The sequence below is a fragment of the Dendropsophus ebraccatus genome, chromosome 6, assembly GCF_027789765.1.
Source record: "Dendropsophus ebraccatus isolate aDenEbr1 chromosome 6, aDenEbr1.pat, whole genome shotgun sequence".
NCBI lineage: Eukaryota > Metazoa > Chordata > Amphibia > Anura > Hylidae > Dendropsophus > Dendropsophus ebraccatus.
The window spans coordinates 2,524,595-2,544,831 of record NC_091459.1 but is presented as its reverse complement, the minus strand read 5'-3'; the positions used below and the strand labels follow the sequence as shown (position 1 = coordinate 2,544,831).

Below are 20,237 nucleotides of genomic sequence, written 5' to 3'. Positions count from 1 at the left end.
ACACATGGTACACAGATAAACATTAACCCATTACCTTCTGCAGCTGTGCATAGAAATACATATAAAGATGCAAAACACTGGCACCTAGTGGGGAAACGTAATACTTCATCCACCACTCAACCTTAGAGAAAAGCTTTCTGACAGGTGCACAGGAGAAAACACTAGCAGTGGGACACCACATTTACCCTTTACCATTTTGGTATAGATGGGACTTGGGGCTTCTTGATTTATTTATTTATTTTTGTTAATTTTGAGAAAGTTCTCTAAGGAAATGTTGATAGGCAATCGGTAGATTGGTGATACTGTTCCATGAAATGCTATATGTGTGGATCATTAAGATCAGTGTGATTGAGACACCATTAGCAGAGACAGGTGCCCTTTATTTACAGGTGTAGACCTCTTTCTGCAGTTGTGATATACATGGCCCTGCAATCATGTTGTGGGGGTACCAATTTGACAGTTAAAGGGGGCAGCACCTGGATGTATAAATGCAACATTGAAGGATTTTTGTTGGTGGTGGCATTTAAACAGTCTGACTCCTGCAGTCCTGCTGATGTCGGTCATTAGCAGCGGCAGTCTGCTTCTTATAGTAGGTGTATGGAGCGGGCTCAGCAAAGAGAAGGGGAAATTCAAAAGTTTAATTTATTTTTGCAAATTTTTAACTTTAATCTTTTTTTTTTTTTCCCCCTTAAACAATTCAATATTATCCTAAGGATAGCTTCACACGTAACGTATCCACAGCAGATTTCTCGCTGTTGATACCTGCCCATTCACTTCAGTGGGCTGACATACTCGCTGCGGATGCGTTATGTATAGAGATGAGTGACCCTGGAGCAGCTGGAGTCCATCCAAACCCGAACAATCGGCATGTGATTAGCGGCGGCTGCTGAAGTTGGATAAAGCCCTAAGGCTATGTGGAAATCATGGATATAGTCATTGGCTGTATCCATGTTTTCCAGACAACCTTAGGGCTTTATCCAACATCAGCAGCCGCAGCTAATCAAATTCCGAACGTTCGGGTTCAGATAAACTCGAACCCGAACCCGGTTCGCTCATCTCTAGTTATGTGTAAAGCTGCTCTGAACCTGCTATTAAATGACATTCCCCTGTGTCTCCATAGTGTGCTGACTGCCTGGCACACGGGCCGCTTGTTTAAGGGTTTGTATAGGAGTAGAGGTGCCGCATTGTAGGTACCGCCCCCAGTAGACCTCATTTTGGAAACACCACCCCTCAAGGAATTTATCGGGGCCTGTAGTGAGTGATCTACATGTAGTGTATGGTGACGGCTGCATCGGGGGATGTACATGTAGTGTATGGTGACGGCTGCATCGGGGGATGTACATGTAGTGTATGGTGACGGCTGCATCGGGGGATGTACATGTAGTGTATGGTGACGGCTGCATCGGGGGATGTACATGTAGTGTATGGTGACGGCTGCATCGGGGGATCTACATGTAGTGTATGGTGACGGCTGCATCGGGGGATGTACATGTAGTGTATGGTGACGGCTGCATCGGGGGATGTACATGTAGTGTATGGTGACGGCTGCATCGGGGGATCTACATGTAGTGTATGGTGACGGCTGCATCGGGGGATGTACATGTAGTGTATGGTGACGGCTGCATCGGGGCATGTACATGTAGTGTATGGTGACGGCTGCATCGGGGCATGTACATGTAGTGTATGGTGACGGCTGCATCGGGGGATGTACATGTAGTGTATGGTGACGGCTGCATCGGGGCATGTACATGTAGTGTATGGTGACGGCTGCATCGGGGGATGTACATGTAGTGTATGGTGACGGCTGCATCGGGGGATGTACATGTAGTGTATGGTGACGGCTGCATCGGGGGATGTACATGTAGTGTATGGTGACGGCTGCATCGGGGGATGTACATGTAGTGTATGGTGACGGCTGCATCGGGGCATGTACATGTAGTGTATGGTGACGGCTGCATCGGGGGATCTACATGTAGTGTATGGTGACGGCTGCATCGGGGGATGTACATGTAGTGTATGGTGACGGCTGCATCGGGGGATGTACATGTAGTGTATGGTGACGGCTGCATCGGGGGATGTACATGTAGTGTATGGTGACGGCTGCATCGGGGGATGTACATGTAGTGTATGGTGACGGCTGCATCGGGGGATGTACATGTAGTGTATGGTGACGGCTGCATCGGGGGATGTACATGTAGTGTATGGTGACGGCTGCATCGGGGGATCTACATGTAGTGTATGGTGACGGCTGCATCGGGGGATGTACATGTAGTGTATGGTGACAGCACAGTCCGCTCCCCGCTCTGTGTAAGAAAGAGTTGTGCTCCATAGACTTGCATTAGAGCAGAGGGGGGATGTCCTTAGCGCGGTCTTCTCCTGTCTTGTTTTCACGATCAGTACAGGTCTAAATACTCAGCACCAGACCAATCAAAACCTTTGACATGTCTCTGTGATGTCTCTGTCATGTCAAAAGTTTTCTTATTTTTTTTTTAAATGACAGTGACACTTTAAAGGGAATCGGTCACCTGCAAGTTACATTCTAAACTGGTGATTGGTGTTAGATCCTGTTAGGACATGGAGATACATGGTACCTTTTCATAGATTTGTCTGTGCTTCCAGAACTTGCACTCTTACTGCAGCATTTTTTTAATTCCTGAAGTGCAGCAAGTTGTAACACCTCCTCCCTCCCCCTCCCATCCCTAACCCTGCTGTAACACCTCCTCCCCCTCCCATCCCTGACCCTGCTGTAACACCTCCTCCCTCCCCTTCCTTCCCTGACCCTGCTGTAACACCTCCTCCCTCCCCCTCCCATCCCTGACCCTGCTGTATCACCTCACACCTTAGGAAGCCACATTACAGCTTGGGAACGTCTCTGGGACCTTTTTTTTTTTTTATTTTATTTTTTTTATGCACAAAATGGATGAAAAACAGCTGTATTTGTGGAAATCTGTTTTGATCCGTTGTTCCACTGACTTTCATTATAAAAAAAAAAGTATAAAAAAAGGATCAAAATGCATCTATGTTGTGTGTGTTTTTTTTTTGTTTTTTTTTATTGTGCACAAAAACGTGGTGGCTATAATGGAAGCCACAATTGCATCATGGGCCTTATTATTCATATCTCTGGGTTAGGGGAGCAGGAAACCTACAATCTGCCCGCTTGATGTATGTTCATGCGTAATACTTCTATAGGAAGAAAAACCAGACATGGCGGCACATCCATAAACGTATGACTGATCCTCCGCTTCTCCGCACGCTACTTACTAGGATCAGGAGTTCTGTCCCTATTACACGGAGCGATTATCGTGTAAAGATTCGCTATCATTGATTCTGAGAAGATTACAGTCCCCGATTACTGTGCGATCCTTTTTGCGTTGTTATACGGACGCTTATTGGTCCTTAGGACGAACCACACAGCGGGTCTTTTCTGGGAACGACTTATTAGATGAACAGAGATGCGATAATTTTTTGACATGTTAAAAGACGACGACTATTATTTGTTGACTGATTGTTGGGTGTTATTACACGGACAGATAATCGCTCTGTGTAATAGGGCCTTCCGCTTACAATCTGATCACCGTGTAAAAGCGCACACACCGTTCCACGGTTCCTGATTGGCGTGGGTCCCTAAACAAAAAACGCTGGCCGCCACCGCCACAACAGCAGCTTCTGAGGGGGAAACTATCCTGTTGCCTAGCAACCCCAGTGCTGCCAGACATAGCCCTCCTGGGCCCCACCAACCTCTTTATATGGTAGTTGGCCGCCATATTGTATGTCTCAGTGACAGGATATGTTCACAGTGAGGAATAAGTGAGGAATTGAAGAGGAAATTTTTCTGCTTAAAATTTCCTCCTCTTCAGCTCTGGCGGAATTAGAATGACATACAGGCGGAAAGTGGAAATTCAAAGCCCCATTGACCTCTATGGGATTTATTTAATGGAATTCGCCCAAAGAATTCACATTTTTTTGGGTGGAAAGTGGAACCGTGGCGGAACATTCTGTGCATAAACAGCGTGAACAGCAGTGCAGAAATCCCATTGAACACAATGGGACATTGAAATTTTGCCTGTAAAATTAGGCGTGGATTCCTTGGACTCCTATACTGTCTGGTCCTCTGTAGTTAGGCCTCCATACTTAATGCCTCCCTTCCCCTTTGTTGTTGGCCCATGTCCTGTCTGTCCCCCCTTATTCAGTGTCAGGGATCTGGTCAGCTGACTGTAACCTGTAACCTGGGCCTGTATGGGGAAGTTTGTCTGGCGGTGAGTGGCGGTCCTGTCTGGCGGGAGTGGCGGTCCTGTCTGGCGGTGAGTGGTGGGCCTGTCTGGCGGTGAGTGGCGGTCCTGTCTGGCGGAGTGGCGGTCCTGTCTGGCGGAGTGGTGGGTCCTGTCTGGCGGTGAGTGGCGGTCCTGTCTGGCGGAGTGGCGGGCCTGTCTGGCGGAGTGGCGGGCCTATCTGGCGGAGTGGCGGGTCCTGTCTGGCGGAGTGGTGGGTCCTGTCTGGCGGAGTGGTGGGTCCTGTCTGGCGGAGTGGTGGGTCCTGTCTGGCGGTGAGTGGTGGGTCCTGTCTGGCGGTGAGTGGTGGGTCCTGTCTGGCGGTGAGTGGTGGGTCCTGTCTGGCGGTGAGTGGCGGTCCTGTCTGGCGGTGAGTGTAGGTCCTGTCTGGCGGTGAGTGTAGGTCCTGTCTGGCGGTGAGTGTAGGTCCTGTCTGGCGGTGAGGTGGGGCCTGTCTGGCGGTGAGTGTAGGTCCTGTCTGGCGGTGAGGTGGGGCCTGTCTGGCGGTGAGTGGCGGTCCTGTCTGGCGGAGTGGCGGGCCTGTATTTCAAGGCTTCTGCAAAACAAAGCGAGGTCTCATTTTCGGGGTAGATTTTATTTTTGGAGAAACACAATCACACAAATTCTTCTACTTATTGAACGTTGTTTCTGAATAATAAAACAAATCTGCCGTAATATTGGGAATGTCCATTGGCAGTGATTGCTGAGGAGCGGACGTTGTCCTTACTTTGCATTTCTTATCGGGATGACGTCTGGTGGCGGCTAATCTGTGCGTAATGTCAGCGACTGAACTCCTCGCTCCCAGCTGTGTTTGTTTATGATTCTCTGATTAACATTATGACTTGAAAATTGCTTCAGACGACGTTTCTTTTAACCCGAAAAGAAAAATATATATATTTTTTTTATATATTGTTCCAGGAAAGAATGTGCGAGGTTAAAAAATGTAACTAAAAAAAGCCATTGTGTTGGTATGTGGGGTCTTTAGCTTTTTTTTGTGCAGTCAATTTCTGACTGGAATAATTATTATTTTTGGAATTAAAGAATCAAGCGAATCTGCAACTAGATAATAACATTATTGAAGGTTTCACTGTCATTTATAGTTTTCATATGTTTTACGAACATGTTAAAGGGGTTGTTCACAAAAAGATTTTTTTTTCCATTCAAAACAACTGGTGCCAGAGATTTGTAATTTACCTCTATTAACAAATCTTCAATCTTCCAGTACTTATCAGCTGCTGTATGTCCTGCAGGAAGTGATGTATTCTGACACAGTGCTCTCTGCTGCCACCTCTGTACATGTCAGGAACTGTCCAGAGCAGGAGAGGTTTTCTATGGGGATTTGCTGCTGCTCTGGACAGTTCCTGACATGGACAGAGGTGGCAGCAGAGAGCACTGTGTCATACTGGAGAGAATACACCACTTCCTGCAGGACATACAGCAGCTGATAAGTACTGGGAGACTGGAGATTTTTTTAATAGAAGTAAATTACAAATCTCTGGCACTTTCTGGCACCAGTTGATTCAAAATAATCTTTTGTTTTGGTGTCTTATTGGCAAGACCCTTTCCCCTCTCCTCCTTATACAGGAACCTGCTGTGTAGGGGAAGGGCAGGCAGCGGGCAGGAAACAGGACTAATGGCCGTGCTAAACATTCCTGTGTATGGGGCATATGGCCAGACGATCGTTCAGCTGTCTGTTATTGAAGGTGTATGGGCGTCTTAAAGAGTCACTATCATAAAAAATTTTTTAGCAGAAATCAATAGTCCAGGTGATCTTAAGAAACTTTGTAATTGGGTTTATTAGGCAAATCTGCCATTATCTACATGTAAAAAGCCTTTTCCCAGGTCCCCCCCCCCCTCTCCTTTCTCTCATCCACTGCTCAGAATCAGGAAATCTCGACTGTTTTACATCAGTCGGATCCTGTCTGTGCTATGGAGAGGGGAGGGGGGGGGAGGGAGATTAGTGGCAGCAGAGAACAAAGGATTACACAGTGGGGGAGCTATTCAGAGGTCAGAGAGGTCAGTGGTGACTGTCAGAGGAGATAGCCCGGTGATGTGAATGTAAATTAACTCCTTGTTGTCCTGTTTTGCTGCTTTTACTTTCTCTCTCCATAGGAGAACAATGAAGACAGGGGGAGAGCTTTTCATGTTAAAAATTCATTTTTCGGCTAATAAACCCAATTACAAAGTTTCTTAAAATCGCCTGTACTATTGATTTCTGCAAAAAAAAAGTTTTAAGGACAGACACTTTAAGACGGTGCAAAACGCAGCTGGCAGGGTGCAGAAGGCGAAGCTCTATTGTTAGTCTGTGGAACCAGTCTCCTGCAGTCACTGGGATTCAACTCTGAACTGGAGAAGGCAAAACTTGTAGTGGAAAAATTAGAGTTTCCGATAGTTATTTCCCATGAGGCTTCGGGGTGCGTCACCACCTGATGAAGACGAGAGAAGCATATTGTCCAGTTGTAATCAAGGGTAAAGTTAATTTCTGAATCTGGTTTTGGTCTCTGACCCCCGGGAATCGCTATAGGGCCACGTGGGACAAGGTGCTGAGAAACGCCACTTTCCACTACAGGTGGGATACCCGGGGGGATGGGGGTCTGCTCTCTGCTCAGAGCTATATATAAGCTGGGACTGGAGTCACGCCTGGTGTGTAACCCACCCAGAGGGGCGGTGGTGATGGCGGCACGTGTGTTACAGGGAGAGGGAGGGGTGACCCCCCAGCTGTGTCTTATAGTCAGACGACCTCTCCGCACTCATCCCACTCATTGAAATGTTTTGTGCAACTTGAGACAAGTTTATCTAACTGACTAAAAGAGGATTTGCTTCCCGATGATTATGGGGCGTCCCGTCCATCAGCCACAACATCTCCCCGGATGTTACACCTGCAGGATCTCTTCCCCGTGGATTTGGCGGGGGGGGGGGGGGGGATAATCTGGTCCGGTAAGAGGCTGATCGCCTGCCGGACACCATCTCCCTGGTAGAGAGTCCGGGGGTCGGTCTGTCGGTCGGGTAATATACAGCAGAAAGGTTGTAATTCTTTGAAAGCTGTCTAATAAAATAAGTTCCATATTGACGCGGGTGTGTAGGGAAATACAAGCGCTGTGAACGGCCGTATATACACCCCGAGGGGAAAAAACTGGCTGAGGAGAGAAGGGGTTAACTGCAATGTGTGGAGACACCATCGACCCTGTGATCGGCCGCTAGGATCAGGGACGGGAGGACGTGCTGTAGATGCTACTTTGATTTGCGAGAAAATATATTTGTGTAAAACAGAAAAATTCTCCTCACAGTTTATACAAAATGTAAAAGTTTCAAAGCGATTAGTGCTCCTGAACCCCCAAAAATGTGCCGCATCAGGTGTGTGGTAATGAGCGGCCCCCCATCTTCTCAGGTGTGTGGTAATGAGCGGCCCCCCATCTTCTCAGGTGTGTGGTAATGAGCGGCCCCCCATCTTCTCAGGTGTGTGGTAATGAGCAGCCCCCCATCTTCTCAGGTATGGGATAATACCCCCATCTTCTCAGGTATGGGATAATACCCCCCCATCTTCTCAGGTATGGGATAATCCCCCCCCCCCATCTTCTCAGGTATGGGATAATACCCCCCATCTTCTCAGGTATGGGATAATACCCCCCCATCTTCTCAGGTATGGGATAATACCCCCCCATCTTCTCAGGTATGGGATAATACCCCCCCCCCCCCATCTTCTCAGGTATGGGATAATACCCCCCCCCCCCATCTTCTCAGGTATGGGATAATACCCCCCATCTTCTCAGGTATGGGATAATACCCCCCATCTTCTCAGGTATAGGATAATACCCCCCCATCTTCTCAGGTATGGGATAATACCCCCCATCTTCTCAGGTATGGGATAATACCCCCCCATTTTCTCAGGTATGGGATAATACCCCCCATCTTCTCAGGTATGGGATAATACCCCCCCCATCTTCTCAGGTATGTGATATAACCCCCCATCTTCTCAGGTATGGGATAATACCCCCCATCTTCTCAGGTATGGGATAATACCCCCCCATCTTCTCAGGTATGGGATAATACCCCCCCATCTTCTCAGGTATGGGATAATACCCCCCCCATCTTCTCAGGTATAGGATAATACCCCCCCATCTTCTCAGGTATAGGATAATACCCCCCCATCTTCTCAGGTATGGGATAATACCCCCCCATCTTCTCAGGTATGGGATAATACCCCCCCATTTTCTCAGGTATGGGATAATACCCCCCATCTTCTCAGGTATGGGATAATACCCCCCCATTTTCTCAGGTATGGGATAATACCCCCCATCTTCTCAGGTATGGGATAATACCCCCCCCATCTTCTCTGGTTTGTGATATAACCCCCCATCTTCTCAGGTATGGGATAATACCCCCCATCTTCTCAGGTATGTGATATAACCCCCCATCTTCTCAGGTATGGGATAATACCCCCCATCTTCTCAGGTATGGGATAATACCCCCCATCTTCTCAGGTATGGGATAATACCCCCCATCTTCTCAGGTATGGGATAATACCCCCCATCTTCTCAGGTATAGGATAATACCCCCCCATCTTCTCAGGTATGGGATAATACCCCCCCATCTTCTCAGGTATGGGATAATACCCCCCATCTTCTCAGGTATAGGATAATACCCCCCATCTTCTCAGGTATGGGATAATACCCCCCATCTTCTCAGGTATGGGATAATACCCCCCCATCTTCTCAGGTATGGGATAATACCCCCCCCATCTTCTCAGGTATGGGATAATACCCCCCCCCATCTTCTCAGGTATGGGATAATACCCCCCATCTTCTCAGGTATGGGATAATACCCCCCCATCTTCTCAGGTATGGGATAATGCCCCCCCCCCATCTTCTCAGGTATGGGATAATACCCCCCCCCCCCCCCCCATCTTCTCAGGTATGGGATAATACCCCCCCCCATCTTCTCAGGTATGGGATAATACCCCCACCCCCCCCCATCTTCTCAGGTATGGGATAATACCCCCCCCCCCCCCCCCCATCTTCTCAGGTATGGGATAATACCCCCCCCCCCCCCATCTTCTCAGGTATGGGATAATACCCCCCCCCCCCATCTTCTCAGGTATGGGATAATACCCCCCCCCCCCCCATCTTCTCAGGTATGGGATAATACCCCCCCCCCCCCATCTTCTCAGGTATGGGATAATACCCCCCCATCTTCTCAGGTACATCTATATATGATGGCTGTGGTGGTCGGTGACTGCAGGCGGTGGGCTCCATACTATATAGAAGCACAGGAGCATGGCCGACCTTCTCTGCTCAGTAATTCCCATCTATTAATATTGACGTCCCCCTAATGGTGTGTACGGCCGGCTGCCTACAGACAAGTCGCAGCTTGTTCTCACGGCCGTTCTACAGGCTGAGGATCTTCTGCTTTCTACTGTTTAAGAACCAACCCTGACGTATAGAATAACTCAGTGGCGGACATCGCTGACTATGGAGTATACAGGTTATTGTGGTGGTATATACATACCCCCCAGTCTATGGAGTATACAGGTTATTGTGGTGGTATATACTGATCCTCCAGTCTATGGAGTATACAGGTTATTGTGGTGGTATATACAGATCCCCCAGTCTGTACAGTATACAGGTTATTGTGGTGGTATATACTGATCCTCCAGTCTATGGAGTATACAGGTTATTGTGGTGGTATATACAGATCCCCCAGTCTATGGAGTATACAGGTTATTGTGGTGGTATATACTGATCCTCCAGTCTATGGAGTATACAGGTTATTGTGGTGGTATATACAGATCCTCCAGTCTATGGAGTATACAGGTTATAGTGGTGGTATATACAGATCCTCCAGTAAACTGGATCTCTGTCTGGCTGTTTCTGTACTCTGTAATGCCGGGAGGGTTAATATCTTTTTGCTGGTGACCTCATCATGTGACTAATCCTCCCAGGAGAGTGCAGAGACAGCCGGCCAGGGACATGATGTACTAAGCTGTCTCAGAAGGGAGGACGAGACGGAGTGAACAGATCACACACGTTTTTTTCGTGTCTTCAGCACAAGGCAGGAGCTTAGAATTGGAGGAAGGAGACAGAAAGGTAACAAGTATGTAACAAATAGTCTCCAAGAGGAGGATGATTCAACATGTATTTTACCTGACAGAAATACCCTTGCAAATGATTTCCCTGGGTTTATGACATTTATCTTCTGCGTAACATTTCCTGTGCTACTCAAAAACCTCTGATCCATGCGCAAAAATGATCATTATGTGCACGGCCCTTGATCAATATTGCACACGTTTTGCATGCTTTTTTGGCAAAAAAAAACCTGCGCCAGGCTGCGACTGGAGAACGGCTGCGCAATTATTATCAGAAAAACAAAAAAAAGTAGTTGCCCTGAAACCACGCCCCCTCCAAGGGGAAAAAATACACAGTCGGCGTAAACTGCTCCAAAGTCGTGCATGCGCCTTGATAAATGTTACACTGTGCAAAAACCCCGAAATGTCCGGAGTGGTTTGATACGAGAACTTCTGTTCATTACAGTCGCCACGTTCTGGAAACAATTGCAGAGTATAATGGACGGTGGGATCTTGTGTCCTCTTTATAACCAGGATCATGCGCTGCTGCTCGCGGTGACCGCTCACACCAAACTCAGTTATGTTGAGATCTGGAACCATTGATCCGTCTAGTAAACGCATTCCGGGCGCTCAGTAACCTTTCCGGGCTCCATATAATGATGGATAATGAGCCGCCACCTTCTCTCGCACTCCGACTATCCGTAATAGTGGAAAAGTGTTTGTGTGTTCCTCCAGGAGGTGCGTTGTCATGCGGGGAGCCGGCTATGTTCTGCTGGAGACGCTTTCCTTGTGGACAATGTAGTGGAGCAACGTAAGAGGCCGGGTCAGCGCTGCTGGTTCAAAGCTCTGAGGCGTCTTGTCCAGTCCATATATATAAGTTTTATATCTAGTCCAGTCCATATATCCAGTGTGTGTATGTATATGTGTGTATATATATATATGTATATTATACAGTATATATATGTGTGTGTGTGTGTGTGTATGTGTGTATATATATATATATATATATATATATTTGTATCCAGTCCTATATAATCCATGATCTGAAAAGGGCAGCAGAACCAGACTGTCCTTTATGGTCCTACGTGATATCTTTTCTATATCCTTTTATCTGCTGCTAATATAAGTATTGAACACTTCACTGATCCAGTATAATTTTCTAAAAGTGCAATAGACATGAAAGAGTTAATGAGACGAAACCATAGATGTCCATAAATGATGTGTAATAATGAGAAATGACACAGGGAAAAAGTACTGAACGCGCTGACTGATATGTATTTAATACTTTGTATGAAAGCTTTGGTTGGTGATGACACCTCCCGTATGGAGACTCTAGTGTCCGCATTGCTCAGGTGGGATCCTGTTGGTGGTGACACCTCCCGTATGGAGACACTAGTGGCCGATTGCTCAGGTGGGATCCTGTTGGTGGTGACACCTCCCGTATGGAGACACTAGTGGCCGATTGCTCAGGTGGGATCCTGTTGGTGGTGACACCTCCCGTATGGAGACTCTAGTGGCCGCATTGCTCAGGTGGAATCCTGTTGGTGGTAATACCTCCTGTATGGAGACTCTAGTGTCCGCATTGCTCAGGTGGGATCCTGTTGGTGGTGACACCTCCCGTATGGAGACACTAGTGGCCGCATTGCTCAGGTGGGATCCTGTTGGTGATGACACCTCCCGTATGGAGACACTAGTGGCCGATTGCTCAGGTGGGATCCTGTTGGTGGTGACACCTCCCGTATGGAGACACTAGTGGCCGCATTGCTCAGGTGGGATCCTGTTGGTGGTGACACCTCCCGTATGGAGACACTAGTGGCCGCATTGCTCAGGTGGGATCCTGTTGGTGGTGACACCTCCCGTATGGAGACACTAGTGGCCGCATTGCTCAGGTGGGATCCTGTTGGTGGTGACACCTCCCGTATGGAGACACTAGTGGCCGATTGCTCAGGTGAGATCCTGTTGGTGGTGACACCTCCTGTATGGAGACACTAGTGGCCATTGCTCAGGTGGGATCCTGTTGGTGGTGATACCTCCCATATGGAGACTCTAGTGGCCGCATTGCTCAGGTGGGATCCTGTTGGTGGTGACACCTCCCGTATGGAGACACTAGTGGCCGATTGCTCAGGTGGGATCCTGTTGGTGGTGACACCTCCCGTATGGAGACTCTAGTGGCCGCATTGCTCAGGTGGAATCCTGTTGGTGGTAATACCTCCTGTATGGAGACTCTAGTGTCCGCATTGCTCAGGTGGGATCCTGTTGGTGGTGACACCTCCCGTATGGAGACACTAGTGGCCGCATTGCTCAGGTGGGATCCTGTTGGTGATGACACCTCCCGTATGGAGACACTAGTGGCCGATTGCTCAGGTGGGATCCTGTTGGTGGTGACACCTCCCGTATGGAGACACTAGTGGCCGCATTGCTCAGGTGGGATCCTGTTGGTGGTGACACCTCCTGTATGGAGACACTAGTGGCCGCATTGCTCAGGTGGGATCCTGTTGGTGGTGACACCTCCCGTATGGAGACACTAGTGGCCGCATTGCTCAGGTGGGATCCTGTTGGTGGTGACACCTCCCGTATGGAGACACTAGTGGCCGATTGCTCAGGTGAGATCCTGTTGGTGGTGACACCTCCTGTATGGAGACACTAGTGGCCATTGCTCAGGTGGGATCCTGTTGGTGGTGATACCTCCCATATGGAGACTCTAGTGGCCGCATTGCTCAGGTGGGATCCTGTTGGTGGTGACACCTCCCGTATGGAGACTCTAGTAGCCGCATTGCTCAGGTGGGATCCTGTTGGTGGTGACACCTCCCGTATGGAGACTCTAGTGGCCGCATTGCTCAGGTGGGATCCTGATGGTGGTGATACCTCCTGTATGGAGACACTAGTGGCCGCATTGCTCAGGTGGCATCCTGTTGGTGGTGATACCTCCTGTATGGAGACTCTAGTGGCCGATTGCTCAGGTGGGATCCTGTTGGTGATGACACCTCCTGTATGGAGACACTAGTGGCCGCATTGCTCAGGTGAGATCCTGTTGGTGGTGATACCTCCTGTATGTAGATACTAGTGGCCGCATTGCTCAGGTGGGATCCTGTTGGTGGTGGTACCTCCCGTATGGAGACACTAGTGGATGCATTGCTCAGGTGGGATCCTGTTGGTGGTGATACCTCCCATATGGAGACTCTAGTAGCCGCATTGCTCAGGTGAGATCCTGTTGGTGGTGACACCTCCTGTATAGAGACACTAGTGGTCTCATTGCTCAGGTGGGATACTAATGGTGGGATTTTGGTCCATTTGTTAAATCCTGAAGGTTTGGTGGGCTGCTTCTATAAACTCTGAGCTTTGGTTCCTTCCATAGATTTTCTATTGGGTTCCGGTCAGGTGTTTGGCCGGGACGTTCTAGCAGCTTTACGTTCTTTCTCTGAAACCAGTTGAGCGTTTCGTTGGCTTTGTGTTTGGGAGATTTGCTGTGATGTCCACCTTTGTTTCATCTTCATCATCCTGGTAGATGGCAGCAGATGTTTATCATGAATTTCTCGATACATTTGTCCTTTCATCCTTCAGTGATATAAAGTTTGCCGGTGCCGTATGCCGAAGACCTCGATGTTCTCACCTCCAAACTTCACGGTCGATGTTTTTGGGCTGGGACTTACAGGGACTTTTGGCCTCCAAACATGATGTGTATTATGGCATCAGTAGAGCTCTGTTTTAGTCTCCTCTGAGCAGACGGTTTTCTCTCAGTATTTCACGGGATTGTCTGAATGTTGTGGAGCAAACCTGAAACGTTCTTGAACCTGCTTTTTGTCCAGCAATGGAGTCTTGCATGGTGAGCGTGCGTACAGGCCAGGGATGTGTCTTCTTGCCCAGATGAAGCTGAACCTGAGGAAGATATTGACACCTGTTCTCCTGCTGTTTTCCTCCCTGATTAATCTTTCTATAAGAAAGAAACACGTTGGAGTAGGAGAAAAAGATACACTAACCATACAAGCAAGAAATTAACAAAATGTAATACCTACCTGTGTCAGGTTGTTGCTTTTGTCCATTACCCAGTATTAAAAAATAAAATACCCCCCCCCCCCCACCCATGTTTCTGGGTCTTTAGACAATGGGTCACTGGCCCACTCAGCTGCCGCATACACAGGACAGCACTGGAGCGGTAACTCATCATCTATGAACTCCAAGTGGCCTCTATAGGGAGACAGAACTCCTGGATCGGGGACAGAGGTTTTATTTGTTTTTTGTTTTTTTTTAACCCACGCCTCCCGAGCATCTTATAAAAATAGTCTTATTGGACAACCCTTAAAAATGTGTTTAAAGGGACAGTGTCATCAGAAAATGACTTATTCTATTAATAAAGTTTTTATGTTTAAACAGATGATTTTTTAGAAAAAAGAATTTTGGGTTACTTTTCAGATTTTTCCATTTTTTTACATCTATGTTGTGTCTGTGGGGATAAGAGGAGGCTGCAGTAAAGTAAAAGAGGAGACAATAGCAGCTCCCTTTTGAATGACCTCTCCTTAGGTCACAGAGCGCGCTCAGTAATGTCTCACATTCATCTCAAGGAGACATTCTGTCTATTGTCGTCTATGTCCATGAGTCTTGCTGTAAAGCATGTCACTAAATGCTGTTAAGGAGAGCTCAGGCAATATAGCCGCCTCCATACCAATGTACAAAAAGTGAAATAAAATTAGTCAGAAAATAGAAACAGATTAAAATAAAAGAACAAGTTTCAGTTTCTGGCTCTAGTTCCCTTTGTTGTTTTGAAGTATTTTTTATACTGAGTTTTAGAGCGATTTTCTTTATTTTCTTTTTTTTGTGCAGCACTCGATCTGGACGCTCCTGTAAATAAGAGCATTGCCAACAGGCAGGAGATGAATGTTTTTTGGTTTTATGCGTCTTAGCAACCCCAGTAAGATCCCAGAGTGGTGCGCCGTGTCCCTGATGGAAGCCAAAAACCAATCTCAAACGTAAATGTGCGCAGGTTGCAGTTGGATCATTTCCCCTGGTGCGGGTGTTACTCGGCGGATGGCTCCCGTCCCCGCTGAGGATTGACTTGACGTTGGCCGCTAATGATTCAGCTCCACTTTACTGATGTTGGCTACCGATTCCCACGTGACACAACAGTTTAGGTTCCTGCGGCCGCATCATTAGGTGGAGACAACAGTGATGACTCAGTATACGCTGATTCTATATTACTGCTTGTTGTCTCAACAGAAACTACTGAATGGATAATGGAATGCAAACAAACAGTATATAGTAAGAAAGATAGAGAGATATATATATATACTGTGTATCTATCTATCTATCTATCTATCTATCTCCTATCTATCTATCTATCTATCTATCTCCTATCTATCTATCTCCTATCTATCCATCTATCTATCTCCTATCTATCTATCTATCTATCTATCTATCTCCTATCTATCTATCTATCTATCTCCTATCTATCTATCTATCTATCTATCTATCTATCTATCTATCTCCTATCTATCTCCTATCTATCTCCTATCTATCCATCTATCTATCTATCTATCTATCTATCTATCTCCTATCTATCTATCTATCTCCTATCTATCTATCTATCCATCTATCTATCTATCTATCTATCTCCTATCTATCCATCTATCTATCTATCTATCTATCTATCTATCTATCTCCTATCTATCTATCTATCTATCTATCTATCTATCTCCTATCTATCTCCTATCTATCTATCTATCTATCTATCTATCTCCTATCTATCTATCTATCTCCTATCTATCTATCTATCTATCTATCTATCTATCTATCTATCTATCTATCTATCTCTCTCTCTCTCTCCTATCTCTCTCTCTCTCCTATCTCTCTCTCTCTCTCTCTCTTATCTCTCTCTCTCTCTCTTATCTCTCTCTCTCTCTCTCTCTCTCTCTCTCCTATCTCCATCCAGTATGTGGACCATATATCACCTGTATATGAATACCATGTAAGCACAGCCTAAGGCCTTATTTACACCTTCAGTAAAGTTGTCAGTTTTTCCGGATCTGTAATCGCGGTTCCGCTTAGAGCACATTGATTTCTATTGGACTATTCTCACAGTCTGTGTTAATTTTAATCCCTAATCCGTTACGTAAAAAAAAAGGACCTGCTCTAGTGCGGATTGTGGTATGGATTAGCAATAGAAGTCGATGGGATCAAATATATGCAAACTAGAGAACTCTGTTTCTGCGTCTCTGTGGCCTCCGCTTCCAGGCGGATAGTAAGTATATAAGGGCTATGGTTAAATAACCGACTGGGGGATAACGATTGGATGCACAAAATCTAGTATGTCCCCCCCTCCCCCTTTCTTACAGAGGAATGGTGCGGCCCAACACAGATTATAGAGAATCTGCAATGTGTTATTTCAGGGGCAATATACAGTATATATTCCTATACACAGAGTGAGTGAGGGATCATTGCTATGTGTTGTGCCGTATCCTTCCGTATATATTTATATGCTCCATTTTCTTTTACAGATGGGACGCCCCCAGAAGTCAGCAGGGTAAGCACGCTTCATTTGTTTCCTTTACTTAAGGCGGCTGCACAGGTCTGTAAGCGGAGCCTATAGCACGGACGTCACTCCTGGAAGTCTGCGTATCCGCATTTATTATGGTGCCGGGAGCTCTGATACAGGTATACACTATGCTGCTGAGCTGATACGGCTGCTGTCAGTGCAGGAGCGCAGAGCTTTAACCGCTTCAGAGCTCCCGGCATCATAATCATTCCGGATACAGAGAGCTCCAGAAGAGCAAAGTCCATGGTATAGGGTGCGCTTGTGGGGTGTAATGAGTGCGCGGGTGTATGAAGAGCTGTAAGAGTTGTTTCTGTTGGATCCTTGTCATGCACAGGTCAGCACTCGTTTGCTCCTGGTACCGCGCTCACTGCCTGCGCTATTACATGTGTCGGCAGCAAGTGGGTAAGAGCCGGGGGGGCCGCAGGGAGCTGGGGGGGGGGGGGAAGGGGGCCGCAGGGAGCTGGGGGGGGGAGAAAGGGGGCCGCTGGGGGGGGGGGGGAAGGGGGCCGCAGGGAGCTGGGGGGGGGAGAAAGGGGGCCGCTGGGGGGGGGGGAAGGGGGCCGCAGGGAGCTGGGGGGGGGGGGGAAAGGGGGCCGCAGGGAGCTGGGGGGGGGGGGGGAAGGGGGCCGCAGGGAGCTGGGGGGGGGGGAAGGGGGCCGCAGGGAGCTGGGGGGGGGGGGAAGGGAGCTGAATTACACGGTAAAGCCGGCTACTGGCAGCTATAATACTATTCTGGACGTTGTATATTCTTTGAGGTCATCCTACACAAACGACCATATACCCAAAACCCCAGATCTGCCAGCTGGGGGTCACGCTGCGCTTTTGTCGTCCGTTTTACTGATCCATTTTTTTATAATGGAAAAATGGATCCAAACTCATTGCACACAATTGTCTGTTTTTGCGTCCGGTTTTCTCCTATAAGGCGGACATGTTACACGGACGCAGGAAGGCGTTGTGGCGGCGCGTTGTAATGATGTTTCTTCTCTCCTTTCAGCAGTACCAGGATCCTAACATGCAAGGCGTGGTGTACGAGCTGAACAGTTACATGGAGCAGCGGCTGGGCGCCGGCGGAGACAATAAGTTACTACTCTATGAACTAAGTGACATCATCAAGACAGGTAGAGCTGCTTGTGTCCTGCGTCCGTCCTGTCCGTTCTGTATACTGCTGTGTCCTCCCAGCCGACCCATAACACAGGCGGCACGCTGCCAGGGTATATACTGGTATAGCCAGGAATTATACTGGACGGCGTTCCCTAGTGAGATTAGATAAGCATGGCTTCACAAACAGCTCCACCCCTGTCCTCAGGTTATGTGAGGAATTACAACTCCGCTGCAAAACCCAAACTGGCCAGGACTGAGGCCACAGGGCTATGCTCCCCAGGACTGAGGCCACAGGGCTATGCTCCCCAGGACTGAGGCCACAGGGCTATGCTCCCCAGGACTGAGGCCACAGGGCTATGCTCCCCAGGACTGAGGCCACAGGGCTATGCTCCCCAGGACTGAGGCCACAGGGCTATGCTCCCCAGGACTGAGGCCACAGGGCTATGCTCCCCAGGACTGAGGCCACAGGGCTATGCTCCCCGGGACTGAGGCCACAGGGCTATGCTCCCCGGGACTGAGGCCACAGGGCTATGCTCCCCGGGACTGAGGCCACAGGGCTATGCTCCCCGGGACTGAGGCCACAGGGCTATGCTCCCCGGGACTGAGGCCACAGGGCTATGCTCCCCAGGACTGAGGCCACAGGGCTATGCTCCCCAGGACTGAGGCCACAGGGCTATGCTCCCCAGGACTGAGGCCACAGGGCTATGCTCCCCAGGACTGAGGCCACAGGGCTATGCTCCCCAGGACTGAGGCCACAGGGCTATGCTCCCCGGGATTGCCAGGCGTCATCCGGAGGGCACATTGTCTGGATAGAGAGGAGTTGTAGGCAGGACACGTTCCATCACAAGTGCGAATCCAACCAATCCAATCTGTGACCACATACAGCAGACAATACCGATCAATTACAAACATTGGAAGCAAATAGATACCAGATATCAGATCCCATTCTGGGTAAAATCTTAGGAGATGGTATTCAAGTAGTGGCTGAGAAGGCGCCGTCCTTAGGATCGTCTCTATCCCCCCATAAGAGAGATGATCAGCCGCCACCTTCCCAATGTGAATAGCAATGCGGTCGCCATGTTTGGTCTCTGCCGGCGGCGGGTAGTGTCGCCTCTCTGGAAGTAACAGGGGTGGAAAGAGAGGAGGAGACCACAAGCGGCAACTTCTAATGGATGTATTATTAGCATCTAGATTTCCCACAGGTCTCGGCGGGATCTCGTGTTCCCCTATAGAAGACTGTAGATTATAATTCATGCAGGATGGTACTTTACTTTTTATAATACATTTTTAAAGAAAAAAGGGAGAAAAAGAAAGTTTTAAATTTTAAAAAATAAATAAATAAATCCATCGCTCTGCCGGAGTTTCTTTCCATTTGATTCCTCCTGTTGCCTCTCACACACAACCTATAGATAGGAGTAGCATCGTTTATAAAGAGTTTATCACAGGAGATGGAAATATAGATCTGTATTAAAGAAAAATGCCCCCAGTTAGGAAGGGGAAGATGTGTACATGATTCCTGGTGAGGTGTGATTACACTCTGGGCCACAAGAGGGCATACAAGAGCTTCCCCCTACAATGCCCTCAGATGCTACTTTGGAGTAGTGTCCCTCTTGGTGATGGCTAGACATGCCCGTATGACGCACTCAGGCTTTAAGACAGATCTTTGAAGTTAGAGAAGTAGACGTCTGTCAACTGGTCAAAAGAATCTGTAACTTCCATGGAGTCCAATGACTAATGTGAATGTAATGAGGAGTTATACATCCTGCTATGTGACTCCACCAAAAAGTGATGGGGGAGGAGGCTGATTGGTTATCAAATATTTAAAAGTTTATTGTAAGTTTAAGACTGGTGGAGCCAGCGCCTGTGTTGGGTGGAGCCAGCGCCTGTGTTGGGTGGAGCCAGCGCCTGTGTTGGGTGGAGCCAGCGCCTGTGTTGGGTGGAGCCAGCGCCTGTGTTGGGTGGAGCCAGCGCCTGTGTTGGGTGGAGCCAGCGCCTGTGTTGGGTGGAGCCAGCGCCTGTGTTGGGTGGAGCCAGCGCCTGTGTTGGGTGGAGCCAGCGCCTGTGTTGGGTGGAGCCAGCGCCTGTGTTGGGTGGAGCCTTCCTGTGTTATCAGCACCATGGAGAGCTCCTCCGAGCAGAGAGCCGACCGTGCTGGATCTAGGCCTTGTGACCTTTGAACCACAAGAGAGATGGCAAATTCTCATTATCTTTGATACGATACAGGACCACCTTTCCATTATAAAACCTGCCCTTAATCCTGCATGACGGCTTTTCAGCATTG

At 48.3% G+C, this 20,237-nt stretch overlaps 1 protein-coding gene across 2 annotated transcripts in view; it reads left to right on the top strand.

Annotated features, from left to right (window-relative positions):
• The window catches only part of PDE10A (phosphodiesterase 10A), a 95,049-nt gene that overhangs the window by 39,665 nt on the left and 35,147 nt on the right, over window positions 1–20,237 (top strand). Inside the window, exons 3-4 of one of the 2 annotated variants that reach the window (XM_069974378.1) lie at window positions 16,818–16,843; window positions 17,853–17,973. In XM_069974378.1, the coding sequence (XP_069830479.1) occupies window positions 16,818–16,843; window positions 17,853–17,973 (147 nt within the window). Of the gene's footprint in view, window positions 1–16,817; window positions 16,844–17,849; window positions 17,974–20,237 lie in introns of both variants that reach the window. The other variant, XM_069974377.1, reaches the window with a different exon arrangement.